The 22684-nt window shown below is 39.8% G+C and overlaps 1 protein-coding gene across 12 annotated transcripts in view; it reads left to right on the top strand.

The window, feature by feature from the left end:
* The window catches only part of LOC102301726 (protein tyrosine phosphatase receptor type M), a 161003-nt gene that overhangs the window by 22407 nt on the left and 115912 nt on the right, over positions 1–22684 (top strand). For all 12 annotated transcript variants that reach the window (XM_014334334.2, XM_014334332.2, XM_014334333.2 and 9 more), the window contains exon 2: positions 17856–17978. In XM_014334334.2, the coding sequence (XP_014189820.1) occupies positions 17856–17978 (123 nt within the window). The remainder of the gene's footprint in view (positions 1–17855; positions 17979–22684) is intronic.

The following is a 22684-nucleotide window of genomic DNA, read 5'->3' as shown; positions in this document are numbered from 1 at the left end:
GTTTTTGATCACATGCTTGCTTTGTTTTCCAAAAACAAAGTTTTATTCATTCAGGACATTATACATGTAATTAAATAGTTATTACTGTAATAAACATTACAAAGTCATAATAAAATAATGTGATATTTGGAGTTCCCTGTGTATAATTCCCTACAGGCCCATATGTTGTCAACACAGAGGTACTAAGAAACGTAGTTTTAAATAGCTCTATATAGCATTATTGTCATCTTCAGTGATACTGGACCTTTGGGCAACTTTGGCAGCAGATCATTGTGTTTTGTGAATTTTGGAATTGGGAGTAGATGGGGTAGACTCTTGTAGTTTAGCGAGGCATTTTTAAGCCGTTCAAACCATGGAACCAAGATGTTACTCACTTGAGATGATCTTCTTTACATTACTGACTACATACATAGTGCTATAAACTCTTCAGTTTGTGGACAGGCACTGCAGGTTTATGGAAACACCGTGCTGATGACAAGACCCAGTTGCAGAGTATCAAAGGCTTGAGTAAACAGCTTAGTTCAAATAAGACCATAAAAGCTCTGTGGCCCACAGCCAGGTCACTTCATGCATGCGAGTGTTAACCGCTGTGTTGCGGCACCAGCATAACAACAACAAACTGCTTTGGACTCGTAGAACACGGTGATTAAAATACAGCTTAATTTTGACTTGTTGTAAAACATTCTTCCCGTTTTAGCCGTTTGCTGTCAGATCTGGTCTCTCAGTCGAGCAATGGAAAACTTGTTGACTTATTTCTGTGTCCCTCTGTCATCTTCCATGCTATGGAGATGATGTGATTCAGTTATGAGTCATGAATTGCTGTGCTATCATGTCTTCTCCTGAAATTTCAGGGAAGACGGCTCTTGTCACAAGCCATTGTGGTTTGTTCCATCAGACTGATGTCTGAAGCGCCTATGTTGTGTTCTCAGTCAGTAATTAGCCACAGCCCTACAACCTCGATAACACAATTATATCTGTGGCTGCTACTTTGCTCCACACCCACTGCAATAATGAATGAACTACAGGTTAATGAAAAGTGTGTGTGAAATGGAAGATGCCTCTTGAAAAGTTTCACACATCTAATTCATTAAGCGCTGAAGCTCGAGGCACAATCCGCAAAATTGCTCCAGTAGTAAATTTACCGCTTACTTTGCAACTTCTCACCTTAATCATTAGAAAATTAAGCTTGTGAATGTCAAAACGAGGCACAGCTTGTAAATTTTATGCACAGGATGGATAATACATTTATGCACGCACATTTTCGGAAATGCTGCCGAATGTTCATCTTTTCCTTTCAAGGAGCAAATGTTTCTCTGAATATGTTATCATCATATTCAGATTTGTCATTTCGAAGTTTAGGAAGTTTGCAAACTCACTCAATCTGTCGGGTAAGTTAGCGTTTTGTGCATTCTTTGTTTTGTTTTTTTTTGTTTGTTTTTTTTATTTGTATGCATGTGGTTTGTCCCAAGTGGCAGAGTTAGAAGATTCCAGTGTTCGTTCCTTGCAGGATCCATGTTTGGAGTAAGAACAGCTTTAATTGCTGGAGAGGCAAATTCAGAGGCTTTCAAGCCTGCACAGATTTTCTTTTCCTCTTTTTCTTTTTTTACTGTAGTGTCGGGTCAGCACTACAGATGGTCATGTGTAAAATTGCTTGTCGGTTTCCTGCCTAAACATCTGGGTGTTGGAGTAATATCCAGTGCAACGTTTGCTGACCATATTTTGTATAATCACAAGTGTACTTTCTCAGATTCCTCCTGCCATATGGAAGCGGGGTACACAAGGTTAAATTAAAAGCTTCCTGGTTAGTTTAAATATTCACAGATGTTAAATAACTCCCTGGTTTTCTTCCAATCTCCATCTGAGGCAACAAAATCATTATTAAAGGATCATTTCTTAAGTTTTATACACAGACAAACAGATGTAAAACCTATTCTCTTATCTTTAAATTTCATGAATATACAGTTATAGCTATAAAAAGTCAGCATCACCATCATCTCCAAGTTCTGTACCTTTTTAGGGATGCATATCAGCCACATTGTTACTGGCCCTATCAGGCTTTAAAACAGCAATCCGGATGACTTACAAATTACATCAAGTTACATACAACTCCAACTCCAACTCCTCCTCCTCCACCCACTGATTTTCACCCATATGTCCTATGGGTGAAAATCAGTGGGTTTTAGAGTCCTTCGAATGTACTGTTTTGTTCTTTTGTCAACTTCCCGAGCATGGTTCAGCATACTTTAGAAAAAAATATGACTGATCAAAAATCATATTTACCACAGGTGAGATTTGGGTAACATGTCCTGATCATAAATTTCTACTGCAACATTGATGTTTGTGTCATGCTTTCAGTATTCGTTTTAAATACGTTCCAGCCTTCATGTGTACATATAATAGGATTTTTTTTTATTTATTTTTTTTCACTTCCAGGGTGAATGTCTTTCATGGTGCTTAAATATGTTGATATGTTTCTGGCTACCAACCCTGTTTGATACCCAGCTATGGAAACCTTGTTTAAGAACCTTCTGGATTGGCTACAGATTTGCAGAGTTACTTATTTAGTTATTTGAGAAAATCAGATGCTTTGCTACAGATGCAGCTTTTTAGTGTCGTATAGTCTATAGGGAACTCCACTGGAGGTATGAACACCATTTTTCAAAAAGATATTTCTTCATGAAACTGCTCACAGAAAAGGTCATTGTTTCCAGAAAGCACCATTGCTGCTGGGTTTCAAATGTGATTTTTATTTATTTATTTTTGTGTATTTCAATCACCTCAAGCAACACCTCTCTACAGGCATTCTCATCAGAACTATGGAAGATGCACCAAAAACGGTCTAGTCCAAGCATGCCAGCCAGATAGAAAATTTTGCATATTTGATTTTTAAGAACTATCCTGTAAGACCTGCTCCCTCATCAACCCTGAAGCCAGCAGCTTTTTGTTGAGATGGAGCACCTCCCCCACCTTCAAATGATCCATCCTCTGTTCATTCTCACTCTCCCACACTAATCTTACATTGCCTGGATGTTGTTTTGTGTGTATTGCTTTTTAATTTAGTAGCTTGCCATCGCCAGTGTGTGAATGTGAGTGTGAGTGACTGAATGTAGTGTGAAGCGCTTTGGGGTCCTTAGGGACTAGAAAAGCGCTATACAAATGCAGACCATTTACCACTTAATTTGTACAGTGAAATTCTATCAGATGGATATTCTCTTTCTATTTTGAATTGGCAGCAATTGTAAACGTGACTGAACCTGGTGTTGGAATTGTTGTGATAAGGTACATGATGTGACTAATGTCACATAAAATGAAACTTCTCTGGTTGTTCTTGTATTCGGCATAGATGAGTCATGAAGACATTTCATTAGTTTTTGATTTTAGTGTTAAATGTTTAATCTCCTGTCTTTTTTTTTTTTTTTAATGCTCTGTCTCTCTTCGTTTGTTGATCTTCTCATGCTTAAACTCCTGACAGCTACAAGCCCTGCAGCATTTGGATATTGTCCCTCTTGATTTCCGTGGCATTTCTGAAACCATGTCAAAATAGCCTAAACATGGCAGTGAGTGCTGCAGTGTTGGGGTGTGAAAGAAGCTTTGGCAGCTCTCCTTGTTTTTATGATTGATTTAGCTCCTCTAGCCAAACTGATATAGGTCGAAAGGCCTGTGGGATGGTCAAGCAGAGCAGACGGCTCAAAGTGATGTCTGACTGGATGAGACGTTTTCCTCAAATGTAAGAGTACCGAGAGTATCATGACCTTTCTGGCCATAAATAATGTAGGGTTGGTTTTTGTTTTTTTGTTTTTGTTTTTTTTTTTTTGGGAAAGACCTGAGGAATCAGACTGACAGATTGACAGATGCCACTGTTTTTATGAAGGATCAGCCTCGAGGTACTGCCAAGAAAAGTCCGTTCCTACGACTTCTTAGTTAAACAGTTTTAGCATATTTATTTGACAATGGTTAAAGTTTGATTTACCTACTTAAAAATGCCTTTAATGTTCAAGTGTCAATGCCAGCTGATGTATTATGAAGTCATTTGCTTCTAGTCCAAGTTTAGAGTTGCTACAGGTTTCTAATTACTGAATTCATTCTGTAAAAAAAATAAAACATGTTAAACTTCAGTTTTTCAAAGTTCACTTAAACAACTGAAAATAAAGTGCTCTGCTGCTGGTAAGAGGTATAAATAACTAACTGAAAATAAGACGCTGTGCAGTGTGCACTCACATTTACCTGATGTATTTTACTTTAGTAAACAAAAGCAGGTGCAACGGATTCATGAACTGCCCCCCCCCCAAAAAAAAAAGCCGGGTATGTACGTCTGCATAACCTCACTAGATAACAGGACAGCAATCCTTTTATTTTTTTGCTTGTCTCAAAGCTAGTGCAAGAAAGGAAAAGGCTCATGATCAGACACGATCAATTATTTGGCAAGGCAAACAAGGTGTTTGTGCTTTTGCTCGCAATCGATCAGTGCAGGTAACTATCTGCATCTACAGCATTGTCATTATTTTTACCCATAATAAATCAGTGTTTTTGAGTGGCTGGTGGTTAAAACCTCTGTTTTCAGCCAGTATTAATACAGTATAACAAAACGATTAGCCTTGACATGTCCAGCAGCTTGGTAGTGTGATTTATTTTTTTATTTTTTTATTTTTCTTTAACCTATAAGCCCATCATGTGTGTCACTGTCCACTTGCCAGTGGTGGTAATGTTAGATGAAAGCTATTACTCGCAAAACTATCACTAAAATTGAATGTGGAAAAAATAATAATTAGGAATGCTGTCTGGGTTTTTAGTGTTAATGGATGTATAATTTAAAGCAAAAAACAACACAGCTCTCTAATACTGATTTGTACCGCAGTTGCCATGGCAGTGTTAGAAGATTTAAAGTTTCATAGCATATGGGTCAGACTTTAAGCTGACACTGAACTCCTGCAATGAATGTCAAGTCATTCAGAGTATCCTTATTAATCATGGGCATGCACAAGCTAGTTTGTCTGCTAATGTAAATAAGGTCATTCTTATGTATGATACTTTTTGTTTGATTAAAATAGCTGTGTAAATGAAATGAAACTTCTGTTTTTTGTTTTTTGCTAGTGTATGTACTGCTGTTGCTTGGTAACTTTACCCCTCAGTCTACTGTATTCTACTGTCCTAGGTCCAAAAAAAATGTACGAAAAAAATCCCCCCAAAAACCTGTGTACTAGTTTTTTTCTCCCCCCTTTCACAGGTCTGTCTGCTTATTTCCAAATGGCTCAGTGATTTAGCTCTTAAATACACGTCATGTACAGTATGTTCCCTTTAGACTTTTTCTTTCTATCAATTCTGGCCTGTTAAGTGCTCCTCAGGAAGCACTTTCAGTGATTATGGCAATCAAAGCATCACACAGTTAAGACACTTGACACTTTAAAAAAGAAATCGTAACTCATTTGTACTTAGCCCAGTATTCCTGTTGTGATGTGGACTAATTTGACCCCTTTTTCTTAAATATGGGTTTTTTGTTTAAATCGAATTAATTGTAGTGGTTTTGACGGCAGATGTAAGTGGACGTGGTTAAAGACTAGCATGGTTCTGTGGGCCTTGGCTTGAAGCAGAATTACTGAATATAACTGTGGTTTCTGCTTTGTGTTCTCCAAATTTATTTATTTTTCTTTTTTAAATTTTAAATTCACTTTGATAAATTATATTTTATTTAAGTTATGCTACCATTATTTTGTGGAACCTGCACTTTATAGGAACATTTTTCTCACTGTTAATGAAAAATACTGCCAAGCAACATGACGAGCGGTGCTGTGTCTGAGACGTTTCTGTACTCTTAACATCTAATGCTCGCAGTCATTCATGGTGTGGTCGCTAAATTGTAGTATTCTCCTGAATGGTACAAGACAGAGGGCGGTCAAGATTGGAAGACCAAACTCTCCCAAAGGAACACTCTGCAGGAGCTCAAGATTCATCTAAAACATTAAAGGCTGCTCTACGCTCTGTGATGTGCGAGGTTTTGATAGGACACTTAAATCAGAAAATAGGTCATGAGCAGTCATACAATAATTGGATTTAAAAATTAATAATATTAATGAGACTGGGGGAATTCCTTTGTTTCCTTGACTTATTCATACCACTTGACTGTCTGAACTGATAACAAACCAGCTGAAAATACTTTATTTTGTTGCTCACTGCATAGAGGCTTTGTTATCTTGTTAACAGTAGTTTAAAAATAAATATGCATGGTATTTTTTATTTTGATGTGTTTTAAGCTACTATGCACAATATATACTGTAGGCTTTTCCCATTATTTATAACCTTTGTGATTATTCATTTGGGGTTTTATACACTTAAAATAACCTATAATAAGTTTAATAGAAAAAACATTTCTGGGTGCCATTGGTTGGTTACTAATCTTGCTAAGTGGAGTTTATCATTTATGTCATATTTTCATATTTTGGGATGAAAAAATGCCAAATTACTTTTTTGTCAATACTTGGATGAGAAGACCAACATAATGGAAAATGATGCTACTCCCAGTAGACAGTTATCTTGGCGTAAAACGGCTCTGTCCAAGGAAACAAAATGCACCTGCCACTTCTAAAGTTACTAATCAATACAGTGCGTCCATAGTAGGCTGTTCTCTCTATTCCCAGTTTTCATGTTAAGCTAAGCTATTTGGTTTCTTGTTGCAGCTTCATATGCAGGAGATGTATGTAGTATTGATCTTTTCCTCTTGCACTCAGGCTCCTTTCCACTGTTATTGTTTACACAATGACTATTTCTTTAAGTGGATTGGTCATGGTATATTACCAGCCTCATGCGATCGTACATAAATATGATTTATACAAGTTATGAACAGCAAATTACATAAATTTTGTAATATTTTGGCAGATAACCTGAGCTGAATTTAAAGTGAAACAGTCCATGATGAAATTATGGGACCTGGCATGAATGAAATCCAACACATTTAACGAGGCTTCGCTGCATTTGGCTACAACTTTCGGCTTCTGTGATTATCTTTGACTTGGTGCCTTATTTGAAACAATCTTACTGCCAATATCATTGTGATCATGGGCAGCATTTTCACACAGTGGAAACCAGCTGTACTGTCATTTACAGAAATGGCTTTAGGCTCCCAGGATAAATTCAGGTGCATCATATAGGTTTTTCATATAGGAGAGAAATGTCATGGTAACTGCTGTTGGTGATCTCTATTCGTCTAATTATCTGCATTGTTTTAAATGTCATGTCTGTAAGAACTCAGACTGTAGTTAAACAGAGTAAGACGTGTTTCCTCCCACTTGTTTTGAGATCCACACTAACTAGAATGTAAGCCCTCCTGTTGCCAAGCACAACAAGAACAAGGTGGATGCTTTGAAAGCTGGCCTGATATTGGCTCCCCCCTTGACCCAAGAGGATTAAGCTGGACCGTGAGTCTTTCCTTTCAGGTGCCTGATTTATGGGGCTTCAGTAGAGAGACAAAGGGTCCGAATGTGTTTGAAGTCTGTGAGTGAAAACCCTAAGATGGCACTTTGAAAAAGCTCCCTCTGGGATTTAAATCTCCTCAGCCACACCTGTCAAGGCAGAGCTCAGATCCTCGCCGTAACCTTTCACCTGGGCAGGCATCAGCTTTCCACCTGTGCGCCGCCTGCGTGCATGCTAATCAGGGGTTCGGAGCATGACGTGGTTGTGCGGCGAGGGATTAAACGCGCTGCGTATGGCGTGATTGACGATATGTCACGACGCAGAGCAAAGCAATGATATTTCATCAAGCTGATAAGTCTGCCTGAATGCACAAGCGTTGCCTCGTGGCCTAGATTTTCCCTCCTTCTCAAGAGGGATTGATTCAACCTTTCTTTTATTCTTCTACATTTTCTAATTAGCTTTAGTGATTTCCTAATTCTTTGACATTCAACCTTGAATTATTCCCTCCTCTACACATAAAAACAAGCATTTGTTCCAGTTCTGGAAAACTAACAAAGCATGTTAATGTTCTTGTTTATTCCATGATCAAACATAATCATTCTCTCCTCTGGAGGAAATTTCCCTTTGGGCTAATTTCTGGCATTGTTACTTGCATGTTTGACAAATTAGACTCAGGGAAACTCTGTGAGAACAGGGGAAAGCTACTGATACTGACATTAGCATTTCATCCTCTTTGTTGCACTATTCAGGCAGAATTCAAAGGTTTGTTGACTTAGTAGGTTTTGGGAGGATTGAAGGGGTTCGGTGTAAAGGGTCATCCACTGTGGGATATTGCAGCGAGCCAAGGGGTTTTTAACACTGAACACAGACTAGGATTTTATTCCTTTTCTCCTCCGAAGGGCCTCCTTTTTTCTTTTTCTTTTTTTTTTTTTTTGCTGTAAACCAAGGAGAATTTACCTCCTATACTATCCCCATTGATTGAAGCTCAGACCAGTGGTCCATCACACCTGGATCAAATGTGAAACCAAGCTGGAGGAAGTTTTAATTTCCAGTCTTACAGTACTGAGCCAAAACCGTGTGGTGAATCAATGCAGAGGGTTAATTCCACTTTAAACCTTCTTCACAAGTCTGCAGCAGCGGATACACATCGACAATGGGCAAAGCATTCAGACAGAGCAGCATGTTTCTTTGTTTCCTTTTTTTTAAATCCACGATATCTGCGAAATAAAGTCTTAGCATTTTTCACAGCTTCTCATCACCCACGATACTGCTTCTCCTCTGTGGTTTGAACCAGCGCAACAAATATAAACAGTGATTTTAATAAAGCGCCTTTTATGCTCTGTCACCGTATCATTTCAGGGAGCATGTTGAACACCAGAAAATAGGGAGCCAAACAAGCCTATTTCCCCCTCTCATTCAGTGCATCAACAGGCATTAAGCAGGATAGGAAAAAGCCTATTTCTCACTCTCTCTCAGGAGGGCTGAGGCACTGAGACAGACTGTAGTTCTCTCTGTTTTGGAAGCAAAAATGAGGATGCTGGGAACAATTGGAAGAGAAGCCATTGTTAACTTGTTGTCGGAGTTGGAATGAAGCCACACTCTGTGTAAAATAAATACCACGCGCAGCAGGTACTTGTCTTCTTCCAGAATTGATTGAATCTGATACTAAATATTTGTGGGCTTTTCTGCTATCTCTTAACTTAAGTTAACCTTAGCCTCCCTTAAAACTTCTGGTATCTGTGATTCAGATTTCAATTTAGGGAAGAAAAAAGGCATAATGTTTGGTGTTATCACCACAGGGTACTTCCATGCAGACAGACCTGAAGTCCTCATTTTTATTACTTAGGGGAAAATGACAATAAGGATCTGCCATGTCTCTGAGTTAGAATCCATATTCATCTTAATTGGTGCCTGGCAGGTTTTACAGAATGGAGATGGATTTGAAGTCATTTACTGGAAGTTCTTGACAGGCGCAGTGGAAGGGAACGTCAAGCCCTGTGCTGGCATGCAACTTGAAAATCATCTGTCAAAATTTAGCATATCTAAGGAGAAGGCTGCCTGTCATCTTCAATGTACATCTATCTGCGCACAAGGGTGGATTTGATCAGGAACTATGTTGTACCCCTGATGTAAAGCACATTCATCAAGTTGATATTTGGTTGACAAGGAGGGAAAAAAATATGCAGAGAAGCCAAAGAAGTTTTTTATAACGAGAGCCTTTTGAACTAAACATAGTGCCAAAGATTTATTTTTAAATAATGAATTTCTGAATGGTATTTTCAAAGTAAAATGTTCATAGCTTGTCTTAATCAGGACAACGAAAAACAGAAAGTTTTGTTCGTTTGCAGTAGATGTGGGTTGTCGGTTGTGTTTTGCAAAACATCGCTGACAAGCACATTGGCTTCTTTGGGCAGATTATCAGTGGAAAATCTACACTCCAACTTCTTTATTTCCCCCCCAAATCAATGTGGTGAACAGCGAGACGTGATTGATAATGATATTGAGATTGATTGTCTAAATCCCTTCCCACAGTTCAAAGTCCCCAAACAGATAGTGTGTGTATATATACATGCAATTCAGCGCAGAGATAGAACTTGGCAGGAGCTGCCAATAGATAAGTGAAATAGGGCCAGAGTGAAAAGGCCTATCAGTCTCTAAGGGGTTTAGCAGCAGGATTCTGAAGCTCTAAACTGGCCGCGTTGGAGGAAGATAGTCGACATTGGTTTTAAATTACCCAAGATTGCCTTCTGGTTTCAGTCTGCGGGGATGCCAGCAGACAAGATGTTTGTTAAAACAAGTGCAGACATTCAGGCAGATTGGGGCGAAGGGCAGACCTGTGATTTCCTGGCATGACAGAACAGGTTGGAAAGCTGGTAATTGCAGAATTGGCAGAGGGGCTAAGAAGGTCTTGCGGCAATGATATCCGCCACTGGGACTGGACTGGTGGTGTTGCTGGAAAAGAGGTCGCTATCCTCTCTGGGAGGATATTGTGTTTGATGAATTAGATCATAATGGCACAATTGGCAATGTGCTTGCTTTGCAACATGGTATATACAAGTCAAGATTGCAGAGCAGAAATTTGTTAATATACAGTCCTGCTAAAAACTTAACAAACAGAAGTAAAATCCACAAAACTAACTTTAAAGGAACAATTCTCAGTTTTCTTACAGAGTTCTATCAGTCGCCTTAGGACAGGAGTGTTGAACTCCAGGCCTCGAGGGCCGGTGTCCTGCAAGTTTTAGATCTCACCCTGGATCAGCACACCTGAAACAAATGATTAGCTCATTACCAGGCCTCTGGAGAACTTCAAGACATGTTGAGAAGGTAATTTAGTCATTTAAATCAGGTGCGATGGATCAAGGACGCATCTAAAACCTGCAGGACACCGGCCCTCGAGGCCTGGAGTTCGACACCTGTGCCTTAGGACAAGGACACTCTTGGCTTACCAAGCAACAATCTGTATTTCAGAAGCCTAGAAAATCACCACTTCTCACTTTTAGTTTTTATACAATTAAACAAAGCTTGGATGCATAATGATTGTTGAAGGTAATAGATTATTAAGAATATTTACGAAGTCTGAGACTGGGATCATCTGTCACAATCATATTAGCCTCCCAGAATTTGATGCCAAGTAATAAAGACAGTCCAATCAGAATAAACAGACTAAAGAGTTTTGATCTTGCACACAAACACATGTAGCATAACACAAGAATGCCGTGTACAATCTCACTGTGGAGCTGTATATATATTTTATATATTTTATATATATATTTTTTGAATACATTAAGTATTTAATGCTTTACCACAGATGTACTGTCTCAGTATTGCATTATCACCCTCGCAGACCCTCCCACACTCCTTCGCCTGCAATCACAGCAATGTGCGCATAGTGCTTCAGTACAGTACTAAACTTCCATTCACACATAGAGCTTTTAATGCTGAAAGTTTACTTTTGTTACAGGTGCACTAACAAAAGGCCTTTTAAGTCTGACTTGAAAATCTTTAGGAGAAATTGGCTCTAGCATTGAGGGGTTGAGGTATTGATTCTGGCCTCTGGCTCAGTCCAGGAAAAGATGGATAGATTTCTTTGAAATGCACTCTGCGTGAGAATATAAAGACTATTGTGTGTTCTCACTCAGGAATAAATTGTTTCATGACATATCTAGGGCCACCTTTTTTAGCTTCAAGCTGCCTGCTTCTCTTGAAAGGGGAATGTTGACAGGGTGGAGCACATTCATCTGTACTCCCAGACTACGCACACCTCATAGACGCTTTTATTGAAAGTTAAATCTCCTTCAGAGAGTTGGCAGCCTCTCGTTGGGATATCTGTTTCAGCAGCTGTCGAGGCTGATTATATGGGGGTTGTGCCACACACTGGCAGCGATATAAACCTCCTACAGAGAGAAGAACTATTATGATGCTATTGACTGAAGCATTCATCTGCATGAATGTGTTACAATATGTTGACTCAGAAGCACTTGCTTGTATTGATGACATTCAACATGTGCTCTGTGATTTATTTATTTTTTTTATTTTTTTTATTTATTTATGGCATCAACAGTGGTCAAGCCACATATTCAAGGAAGCCGTGTAAAGACGAGACGCTTTAATGTTTACATCAGCAAAGAACAGTCTCACAGCATATCAATAACAACTTGTAGGTATTATAGGAGACTTCCCAATACTGAATATGATACCAAATGGCTTGTGCAGCAATAAAAACAATTAACATTGATTCATTGCTTGTTCCACACCCTGTTACCCTGTCCTAATGACACCTTGAAATTGTCAATGAGAAAGCAGTGTAGGTTATTTCCACTCGCTCTTTTCAAATATCAAATCCAGAGACCGTTAATCAGGAAACATGGCTGCAGGGAGACTGTATCACCCCTTTACATTATTATTTACCATTATATTTGTAATTTATTCTTAAACTATAGTCATTTTAATTGTTATTGTATAAACTTCTTATGTCACATGCTGCTAAAAATGACAGATTACCATCCTTGTGTGAAGTGGTGTTATAGATATAAGTTGTATTTATGCTCATGGTTTATTTCATCCACCTGCAAATGTATGGCACTGGATGTTTAGGGTTTTTAATGGCTTTGTTATTCAAATTAAATGGGCAACATGAGAATCATTAATGGAGCTGTTAATGATGTCTTTTGAAGAAGATGAAGTTTCAGACAGCCCCCTCCCAGTTCTGCTGATTTATTATTAAACGCAGTGGCATTTACAAAAAAATAAAATAAACCCATTAGAATTAAATCAGAAATGGGTTTCTACTTTATCTTCTTTTAAATGGCCTTTTTCTTCTTCAGTGTTCGAAATCCTCGCTCCTCTCCCACTGACTCGGAATATATTTTTCTCCTCGTCAGCGCCATCGATTTGAATATCAAACACCAATAAAAGCCACCTCTTTGATTTGTTTGAGCTCCATCATGCTGTGAGAAGAAGGTGGGTGGCACAAAGTGAAGGATCTTGGAACTATCGAGTCAAAATATTGATGGAACGGAGCCAGTCCCTGTGACGCTGAAGCCAAAGAATCATGTTAATCATGTTATGTTCTCCAAGTTACATCTTGGCAACGCAGGCATTTTTATTTATTTAGAGTGCAAGTTGAGTGAGCAATGGAGTACATGCTCTTTTCCAGCACTGCCTGCGTACGCCTAGAGTTTTGCAGTGTCGCTGGTCGTGGACGACCACAGCTTTTTATCAGTTACTGAACAGCTTTAAGTGAGCCGATGCATGTTAATAGCTTTGCTTAAGAGCGTACCGATAATGATTTTTAGTATTGCTCACCAAGATTCTCAGCTAGTCATTGAAGTTTTCAGCCACCTGTTACTGATGCTTCACAGTAAAACCCTCTAAGGTCTAAATTATCATTCATGAGCAGTAACTTTTTCTTTTTGGATGAAATTTAAATAGCTTATGATTTATCAGTTTTCTTTTTGAGGCAAGACTTGGGATCAATATTCAAAAGCCACTAATCACATAATGTGTTGGCAAAGGGTTACAGGTCAGAACAATTATAAGTACAGGTTTTACAGGCTTTACACACTGTAGAAAAAGTACAGGAGTGTAAAATCACAAATTAAGTTGTTGTTTTTTGTTTTAAAATTCTTATTATTTCAGAACATTATGACAGCAAAATAAGCAATCGCAGCAGAATGAAGCTAATCCAATCATGCACGGTAACAGTACATGAACGTCAACATGTTCAACCATGCTTACTTTTGGTCCGTCCTGTCATCAGGGCAAGCAAAGGTTTTGTGAGTAACATTAGTGGCTCTGCTTCACAAACATCCCTGTGTGAACAGTCTTCCATTTTGTCATTGTGTTCGATCTTTTGAGAGATGTACCTGCTGTTTGCTTATTGAATGCATGACCAATGTTTGAAGAGCAAATTCTAAAGCTTAAGATGAAATTCATTTGCATCAGAATATTGTTTTTAAAGCTAAATTGGTCTGTGACTGCACATTCAACAACAAACTTGTCAGAGTAAACTATGGTCATATCATTCACTTCATTCTTAGCAAACAGCCGCCCACTTGGCTACATATCTAGTTTAAACAGACCAAAATAGCAGAGGTGGGACCAAGTCATTGTTTTGCAAGTCTCAAGTAAGTCTCAAGTCTTTATCCTCAAGTCTCAAGTCAAGTCTCAAGTAATGTCAGGCAAGTCAGAGTCGAGTCTCAAGTCACTGGTGAAAAAGTCCGAGTAAAGTCACAAGTCTGAAACTTTGAATTTCAAGTCCTTTCGAGTCTTTAAAAAAAACAAAAAACGAAAAAATAATGTTGCAGTTATGCTAAATGTAAATATTAGACCATGTAATTTTTAAATCTGTGTTTTTCTCAACACATGACAAAATAGTGAACTTAGAAAATATACACAAATTGTGAAATTGCACCTCTATAAAATGCAGCTCAATTAAACCTAGCTCCAAGAATAATTTTCACCGACAGTTCTGAGATAAGCTGCATGTTATTCTTGGATGCGGTTGTAGGACCAGCTTTAAAATCGCATGACAAAAATATCATCCATCCATTCGCTTCCGCTTCTCCTTTTCAGGGTCGCGGGGGGCACTGGAGCCTATCCCAGCTGTCATAGGGCGAGAGGCAGGGTACACCCTGGACAGGTCGCCAGTCTGTCGCAGGGCCAACACACAGGGACAGACAACCATTCACACTCACATTCACACCTAGTGGCAATTTGGATTATCCAATTAACCTATCCCCACAAGCTGCATGTCTTTGGACGGTGGGAGGAAGCCGGAGTACCCGGAGAGAACCCACGCGAACACGGGGAGAACATGCAAACTCCACACAGAAAGACCCCGGCCTGATGGTGGAATTGAACTCAGGACCTTCTTGCTGTGCGGCAGCAGTGCTAACCACCGTGCTGTGACAATAATACTGTATGCACAAAAATATCATACACATTAAAAAAAACTGTATCACCAACGTAGCCTGGACAACATTTGCTAGTTAGATGAAGTCAGCTATCTCATCGTAGCATATTTATATGCATATTTATAATTATACGGTTCTTGGAGTGAGTGCATACACTCATGAAGTTTAGTAACTTCAGGTCACTGCAACAAGCCCAGGTACAGTTTACCGACGGATGGGTGCAGGACCTTGAAATGCACCGTGTAGAACGAAAGACCATCGTACTATCATAAGTTTACCAGTCTCACAAATCGTCTCATAAATACACATTGTTAACCGTTTATTAATAGGACCTTTGAGCTCAACGGTAATTAATTAGTAGTGGAAATAATTTCTGGTAGCATCACAGAAATGTAGCAGTGACAATAATACTGTATGCTGTAATCGTACTGGGCAATTAGTGATACAAAAAACCTGTTTTACCCTGTGAATAAAAGTATATGTTTTTGTCAATGTACCATAATAACAGAAGCGAAACGCAATATTGTGTCAGGACAATTCACTATTTATGCACAATAAACAAAGGAGCATAGCGCGACAATTTCTGTTCAGCGCCAGACTTGCTTGTAACCTATATCACCAATTATGTTATGAAAATGACGCATTAACTACAACAGCAGACTGACCTTTGTGTAAATGCTTGGAGCAGACTAACCTGTGAGCTGGAGTGTTCTGGGACGTTATATTTGTCTTTGAATGGCTGCAATCCAGGCCATCCGTCGCGTCTTTGTTACTTCGGAAACATGGCTCGAACAATTTCTCTTCAACGACGTAATCCGATAACAACCGATCTCTTTACCCGTCGGCTTCCCGTGGCTGTCATGCGACCGGCTATTGCAGTTAATAATACAACAGCTTCTTGACATTTTTGTGTTTCTTTTTATCGCTGTGTGACTGATTTTCAATTGAAAGCCTGCGTGCGCTAGTACCGCTTGCCACGAGTTCCCAGAATCCTTTGCGGTTCTACCCGTGAATGACGTCACATTTTCAATCTCTATATAATATGCATGTTAAATTTTATATTTGGGGTAAAATATCAAGTCTTTTCAAGTAAACCGGTTCAAGTCCAATTCAAGTCCCAGGTCATTGGTGTAAAAGTCCAAGTCAAGTCACAAGTCTTAGAACATTTTTTCAAGTCAAGTCTAAAGTCATAAAATTAATGACTCGAGTCTGACTCAAGTCCAAGTCATGTGACTCGAGTCCACACCTCTGCAAAATAGTAATATCTCCTGGACTTGTTGCCTTCCTGTAAAATTCAAATAACCTTAGCTTAATTCTGGTTTGATGTTTTAACTCATGAACAGTATTTAGTTAATTTTCTTTATCATACAGTATCTGACTGTCTTGACTGTTACGTCTTAGCTGCTCTCAAACTTTGTAAAATGCTAATGTCTCTCCAAAGTCCTTGTAAGCAAGTCTTGCTATCCTTGTAACATCCACAATTCATAGAACTGTAGTTATATCTGTAACTCTTGTTCAGTGGTCACGTTGACATAAAACCTTAGGTATAGATTCATACGTGAAATCAAATTAAAACCATAAAAATTGGGTTTAAAAAGCTTGTATCTTATAATTTACCCAGGCAAACGCAATGTTTCTCAACACTAGCCCATTTGTGTCAGGCATTTGCAAATCATGCTTGCAGCAGGTCCAACACAGTTGGCTTGAGGTTTCCTGGTTCAGCTCTTGTAAAGCAGATGATTAGGTCTGCTAGATTTCTTTCTCCAGTCTCACCACAGCGGTACATCCTAGTGAACCGGTACCATAAGGCCTGTGTCTCTCATTAACAAGGGAATGAATTTCTGGGCAAGCTCTCAAAATGCCTCAACAATTTTTTATTTTTTTTATTACCTGTGATACTTTGGCAGTCTCTTCCTTTTCTATGTCTGCCCCCTCATAAAAACAGACAAAGCAACAAATATATCATCAGCTGTTGCCCTGTGGAGCTAGGTATTAATTATCCTGTGTTCTCCTCATTTGGCCACTCATTTGCACATGTACTGTAAATGTCACCAGAGAAATAAATGGGAAAACAAAAGCCCCAGCTCGTAGCCTTTATGCAGCAGAATGTCAGAGGGAGCTTGTAAGAGATGAGATATTGGTTTTGGCCTAGCATAGATTCTGGCTCAAAGGACATTCCCAGAGGCAATAAAATTTGTATGTAATCCGTGTTTAGAAACTTATTAACAATGTGCCAGCAAACATTCTCAGATTTGCCATTTGGATTCATTTCTGGCGAGGAGCGGTATATAATGTGCTGTACATCTGTTATCAACAGAGACCTAATGTAATCATCTGAAGCGGCGCTGTGTAATTTCTTTGCTGTCTCTGAAAATGACGAAACGTGGTTTTAAAATAGTCTTTCCAGTTCACGTTTTTGACTCTTTCCAGCCAAATATTGTTTAGGCTTTTTTTTTTTTTTTTTTTTTTTTTTTCTTTGTAGATTCATGAGTGGGTTGAAAAGCACTTTTGGAAGGAGGCAGCTCAACTCTCACTTCTTTGTGTGGCCTTTAAGGTGTGAGGAATAAAGGGGTATTTGTATTCATCGATCACACGCCAAGCCCGGGTGAAGCCTGGCCCTAATGGTTGCTTGCTGTCATTTTGCAAGCAGCTTGTAAAAAGGATTAGAGTGGCTTTGTGGAGTAAGAGCGCATGAACAGCAAAGTTCTGCGGTCGGCAAGGAAAATAAATCAATTTATCCCTGATGGTGGTGTAGTTTGGAAACATAATGCCTAACGATGATGGAGTTTGGACACTTCATACTTGTCATTGTGGAATTGGACTGCCGTGTTGCTAATGATGGTAATGTATGTTGTGCCTCGCCTACAACAGCAATCCTTCACTCTGTCTCACTTAAATGCATCTCATTGTCTGGCATATTACATTATGAATACCGCTGACGAAAAATAGGCGACTTTAATTTATACATTCATTCATTTGAGCAGGAAGTTAATGGAAAACTTGAATAACCATATAAATTTCTTTCTTTTGTCACAGGCGATTGTACTTTTGAGAAGCCACTGGCAGCATGTGGATACAGCCAAGGCCGAGATGATGACCTCGACTGGGAGCAGGTCAATACCAGAGAGAAGTCTCCATCGGATCCATGGATGCCCTCAGGTAAGGACCTGGCTCCTAGCTCAGTGAAGGAAAGAAATTATTCTGTCATCATACTGAGAATACTTCGTTGTGATAGGTTGCCCATTTGACCCAGTTTTATTTTAGTAGCAGTCTTTGTGACCTGGGCAGTGGGGCAGAGTCTCCAGGGGGAGTTTGGGGGCTTACACGGGATTTATACTTGTTTATTAAAAAGGTACATCAGAACTGCAAATCCTACTGAAACATTAAGGTATAACCTATGTAACCTAAAGTATAACTTGTAAATGAAGCTACACGTCGTGTCAAAGCATCCCTCAACTTTTGTATGGCCTGTTCAGTCCTTTTGCCAAGTACCCGTGGCAATTTTACGCAATGTGGTGTTGGGGTTGAGAGCGCCCACTGTCTTATGAGGGGTGCTCGTCTGCAACAGTGTTTCGATGGATGATTTAGTCTCAAAGCGACAAACATCATGAATGCCAGAATCCAAGGTTTCCAAACAAAGCCCGGCATTATAACAAAACGATCACATCGCCTGTTAGCGGTTTTAATGTAGTGGCTGGTTGGTGTATGTGAGCAGGTACTACTCTTTAATTTTGTAAGCATTTGAAGAGAAAACAATAGTTCAGCATTCCTCACTCGTATTCCCGCATCATGCCCTTAAGTTTTATTGATGTGGGATGTTGATGCGTCTTGTTTCCACAACAGTATCTGATACACAGAATCTTTGGGAGAGGCACATGAACTAAAACAAAAGCAACATTTGATATCAGCGCACTCTGATCCATGTTAATTGAAGAATTCTATCTGTCGGCAACATATTGAAGTTCATTAAAATGCTTTCCCTGCGTTTTGTGTCTGTTGCACACAATTTGTCTCTTTAATGTTCCATTGATCGCTTTTCATTTGATTTGAAATGCAGACATATCACTGCCACTGAGCAGAAGGCACCTAAAGAGTTAGACTAATGGAATGATGCTTTCTTTCTTTCTTTCTTTCTTTCTTTCTTTCTTTTTTCATCTTCTAACAAAGGTAGCATTGCAAACTAATGGATATTGTTTTCCTCCTCCTATCTGACACCTGATCTCACAAAGGCTGCATCACAGATAGATTGCACTGGGCCCCCCAGTGACAGAAGGGGAATTAATTAGCAGGTCCTCACTAATTTTAAGCAGCCAGTGCCCAGACCTGTTTGTGTGTATATCAGGATGCTGTGTGCTGAACTGCCCCAGAGAAATTACTTTCCAAAGAAGGGAAGTCTCTCCTTTTTTCCATCGCAATTGATTAATGTCGTGACACGTGGAGGCTGGGCAAAGGTTACAGTGAAAGCCTTGACCTACAAATTAACACCTCGCACATGATCTAAATTTAACATACCTGATTAAAATCCCATGTCTGGTTAAGCGGTGTCCCTGATTGTGCCTCCTAGTCTGAGTACACTTCAGACAGGCTTGTTTTCTATCTATGCATCTTGAACTGGGCCTAATTAACAGGTTGCAGCTCTTTCTCAATTTCACAGTGTGAGCACTCAACCTGCTGCGCAAAATTGTAATCTCTCCTCTTTGACCACATTGAAAGGGATGGGAAATGTAGTGTGCTTGACAGATGAAATTGTTTTACGGCTACTAGAGTGGGGGTTGATGGGTAAAAATGCATTTAGGCGAAAGCCACACTGGTGGAAAAGCTATCTCACCTCTGATTGCTGCCTTACTCTCAACTTGCACTTATGAATCTTCACAAAACGACCATATCATGCTCAGAGAGAAGATTGTTATCCTACCTGGTGTGCCAGGATGGAAATGGAATTGAAGTAGCAGAGAACCGAAGGCGTTACTACCTCGGTACCTTTTTAAAATTTGTTGGTAACCACAAACGGTCCAATCAGAGGTGTTGCCACTACCGATGCATGATTTAAATGATGCTTAACTGCTTCTGGTTTACTTTAGTTTTCCAAGAAAATTGATTTCTTTTGAGGTTTAAACTCCAGTGACACTGTCCTCTGTCATTTTTAATATTATTGTTTTATTGCCGGCGGCACGGTGGTTAGCACTGTTGCCGCACAGCAAGAAGGTCCTCAGTTCAATTCCACCGTCAGGCCGGGGTCTTTCTGTGTGGAGTTTGCATGTTCTCCCCGTGTTTGCGTGGGTTCTCTCCGGGTACTCCGGCTTCCTCCCACCGTCCAAAGACATGCAGCTTGTGGGGATAGGTTAATTGGATAATCCAAATTGCCACTAGGTGTGAATGTGCGAGTGAATGTGAGTGTGAATGGTTGTCTGTCCCTGTGTGTTGGCCCTGCGACAGACTGGCGACCTGTCCAGGGTGTACCCCGCCTCTCGCCCTATGACAGCTGGGATAGGCTCCAGCGCCCCCCGCGACCCTGAAAAGGATAAGCGGAAGCGAATGGATGGATGGCTGATTACTTGCCACATTTGACTAAATTAATATTAATTTTTCATTCACTGGATTATCAGGTTGTCATTTTTTTTATTTTATAGTGTACTGCAGTTTGTTTTTTGGGGGGGTCAAACATTGGACTTGTTCATCAGCCAGTATCAAAAGTTAAAATATTAGTGATATCCAGTGGTAATCTAAGAGGGAAAGAAATGGAAACAAAAGGAAAATATATTAGTGCTGTCAGCGTTAATCTCATTAAAATGATGTTAACGCCATAACCGCATTAATGCGGCAAATCTGTTAGCGAGTTAGCCAATGGTAAATGGTAAATGGCCTGTATTTATATAGCGCTTTACTAGTCCCTAAGGACCCCAAAGCGCTTTACATATCCAGTCATCCACCCATTCAGCACACATTCACACACTGGTGATGGCAAGCTACATTGTAGCCACAGCCACCCTGGGGCGCACTGACAGAGGCGAGGCTGCCGGACACTGGCGCCACCGGGCCCTCTGACCACCACCAGTAGGCAACGGGTGAAGTGTCTTGCCCAAGGACACAACGACCGAGACTGTCCAAGCCGGGGCTCGAACCGGCAACCTTCCGATTACAAGGCGAACTCCCAACTCTTGAGCCACGATCGCCCCGCGTGTCGGGCTGCACGGCGCTAAAGCGTTAGCAAGCTAACCGCGCTAGCGTGTTGACGGAGATTTGCCGTGTTAATGTGGTTATGACGTTAATGTCATTTTAACGAGATTAACGCTGACAGCACAAACAATATTTTGTCATAGCTGCTGTGCACAGATTGTTAATCCAAAAATTCAAGCTACATTTTGTACCTGAAGCATAAAACAGATGCCCTTTAGCATTATATGGTTTTGTTGTCCTGTATGAACTACCACATTTGTAGCTGTAACTGTGAATGTCACTAAAATAGCTTGATATTAAAATGAGTTGTTTTTTTATTTTTTTTAACAGAGGTTAATAACACTCAGAACTAAAAGCTGCACACTCTTCGATTATGTGCCTGCAAAAATTTGTACTAAAGAATCAATAGGAGACATTGTGATGAAGGTGCTGAGGCACTGTGGTTTAGTGTTTAGACTTTACTCAAGAGAAGCACGCAGTAGAGTTTGATGTCAGCCTGCTGTGGACTCTCCTTCCTCTTACTGCAATCAAAGACCAAACTGGCCCATTTCCATGCCTGCATGTAAATAAGTACCACAACTGAAAAGTGAAATGAAATGCAACAAGAAAAAAAACCTCTCTGGTTACTTAAGAAGAGACAAGCATTGCTTTAAACTCTTGGTTGTTTATGATGGTCTGCGCCTTACCTAATTGCTATGTCTGGATGGAGAGACGCCTTGTTTATCCCACCATGCAGCTCTGATTGCATGCCTTGGCTCCTTTTGGTATGGTTCAGCCCAGTTTTGAGGCTCTGTATGTCTGCTTGGGCAATCCTCAGTGTGTTCCTCTCCCAAGGCCAGTGGCTGAACCCCCGTCACAACTGCCAAAGTCTGCCCTGCTATTACAATAAGCCTCATCTGTCCTGAGCAATTAAAAATAAATACATAAATAAAATAATCTCACAGAGTTCTCATTCAGCTTTGGAGAATTGGATACACTTCTGTCATATTTGGGCTTGAATTGGCTTGAACAGAATCTTTAAAGACAATAGTTGCACTTGAATAAAAGACACTTGTGATTTTTTTGTTTTTTTGTTTGTTTCTCTCGGAGGAATGACTAAAGCTGTGGAAGTTTCTGGTAGGATGTCCGATTCTATTAAGCTGTTTTTTGGGGGGCGGGGTTTGTAAATCTTAGCTAGTTAGAGACTGTGTCTTCTCCGCTGGTGTCCTGGATGTTGCCAGTACTAGGCTGCTGCTCTGTTTCTCCCCTGAGACTCATTCTGGGGAATAATAGCAAGAGGAAGAGAAAGAAGGGCCTCTAACTGAGATTAATTAGGGTTTTTGTATTCTACTAGGAACAATTGCGCATGGAGCTCCAGCTAAATGACTTATTGTGTTATTCTTAACATCTGCTCTAAATATGTTGCGGAGAAAAATTAAAAAAAAAAAAATTGTCTCACTGTTGCACAGGGTCTTTATTTTGATAGCACATCCTTGGTTGATAATGACACCTGGACAATGGCGAAGGATTGGCAGAATGAGGTGCTTCACAGGGTGACAATTTGCTTTCAGGCAATACAGCTTACTCTTAAACACGGAAGAGTTTGCCTATTGCATATAGATAAAGGCAGATCTTTTTAAATGGCAAAGTCTTCACCTTCCTGATCACATTGCAATAAGGAGGTAATGAACTGACCCTCCGTCTTACCT

The sequence above is a fragment of the Haplochromis burtoni genome, unplaced genomic scaffold (assembly GCF_018398535.1).
Source record: "Haplochromis burtoni strain Fernald_Lab_line unplaced genomic scaffold, NCSU_Asbu1 Contig_78, whole genome shotgun sequence".
NCBI lineage: Eukaryota > Metazoa > Chordata > Actinopteri > Cichliformes > Cichlidae > Haplochromis > Haplochromis burtoni.
The sequence above is the reverse complement of the archived record's forward strand: the minus strand, read 5'-3'. Positions and strand labels throughout refer to the sequence as shown.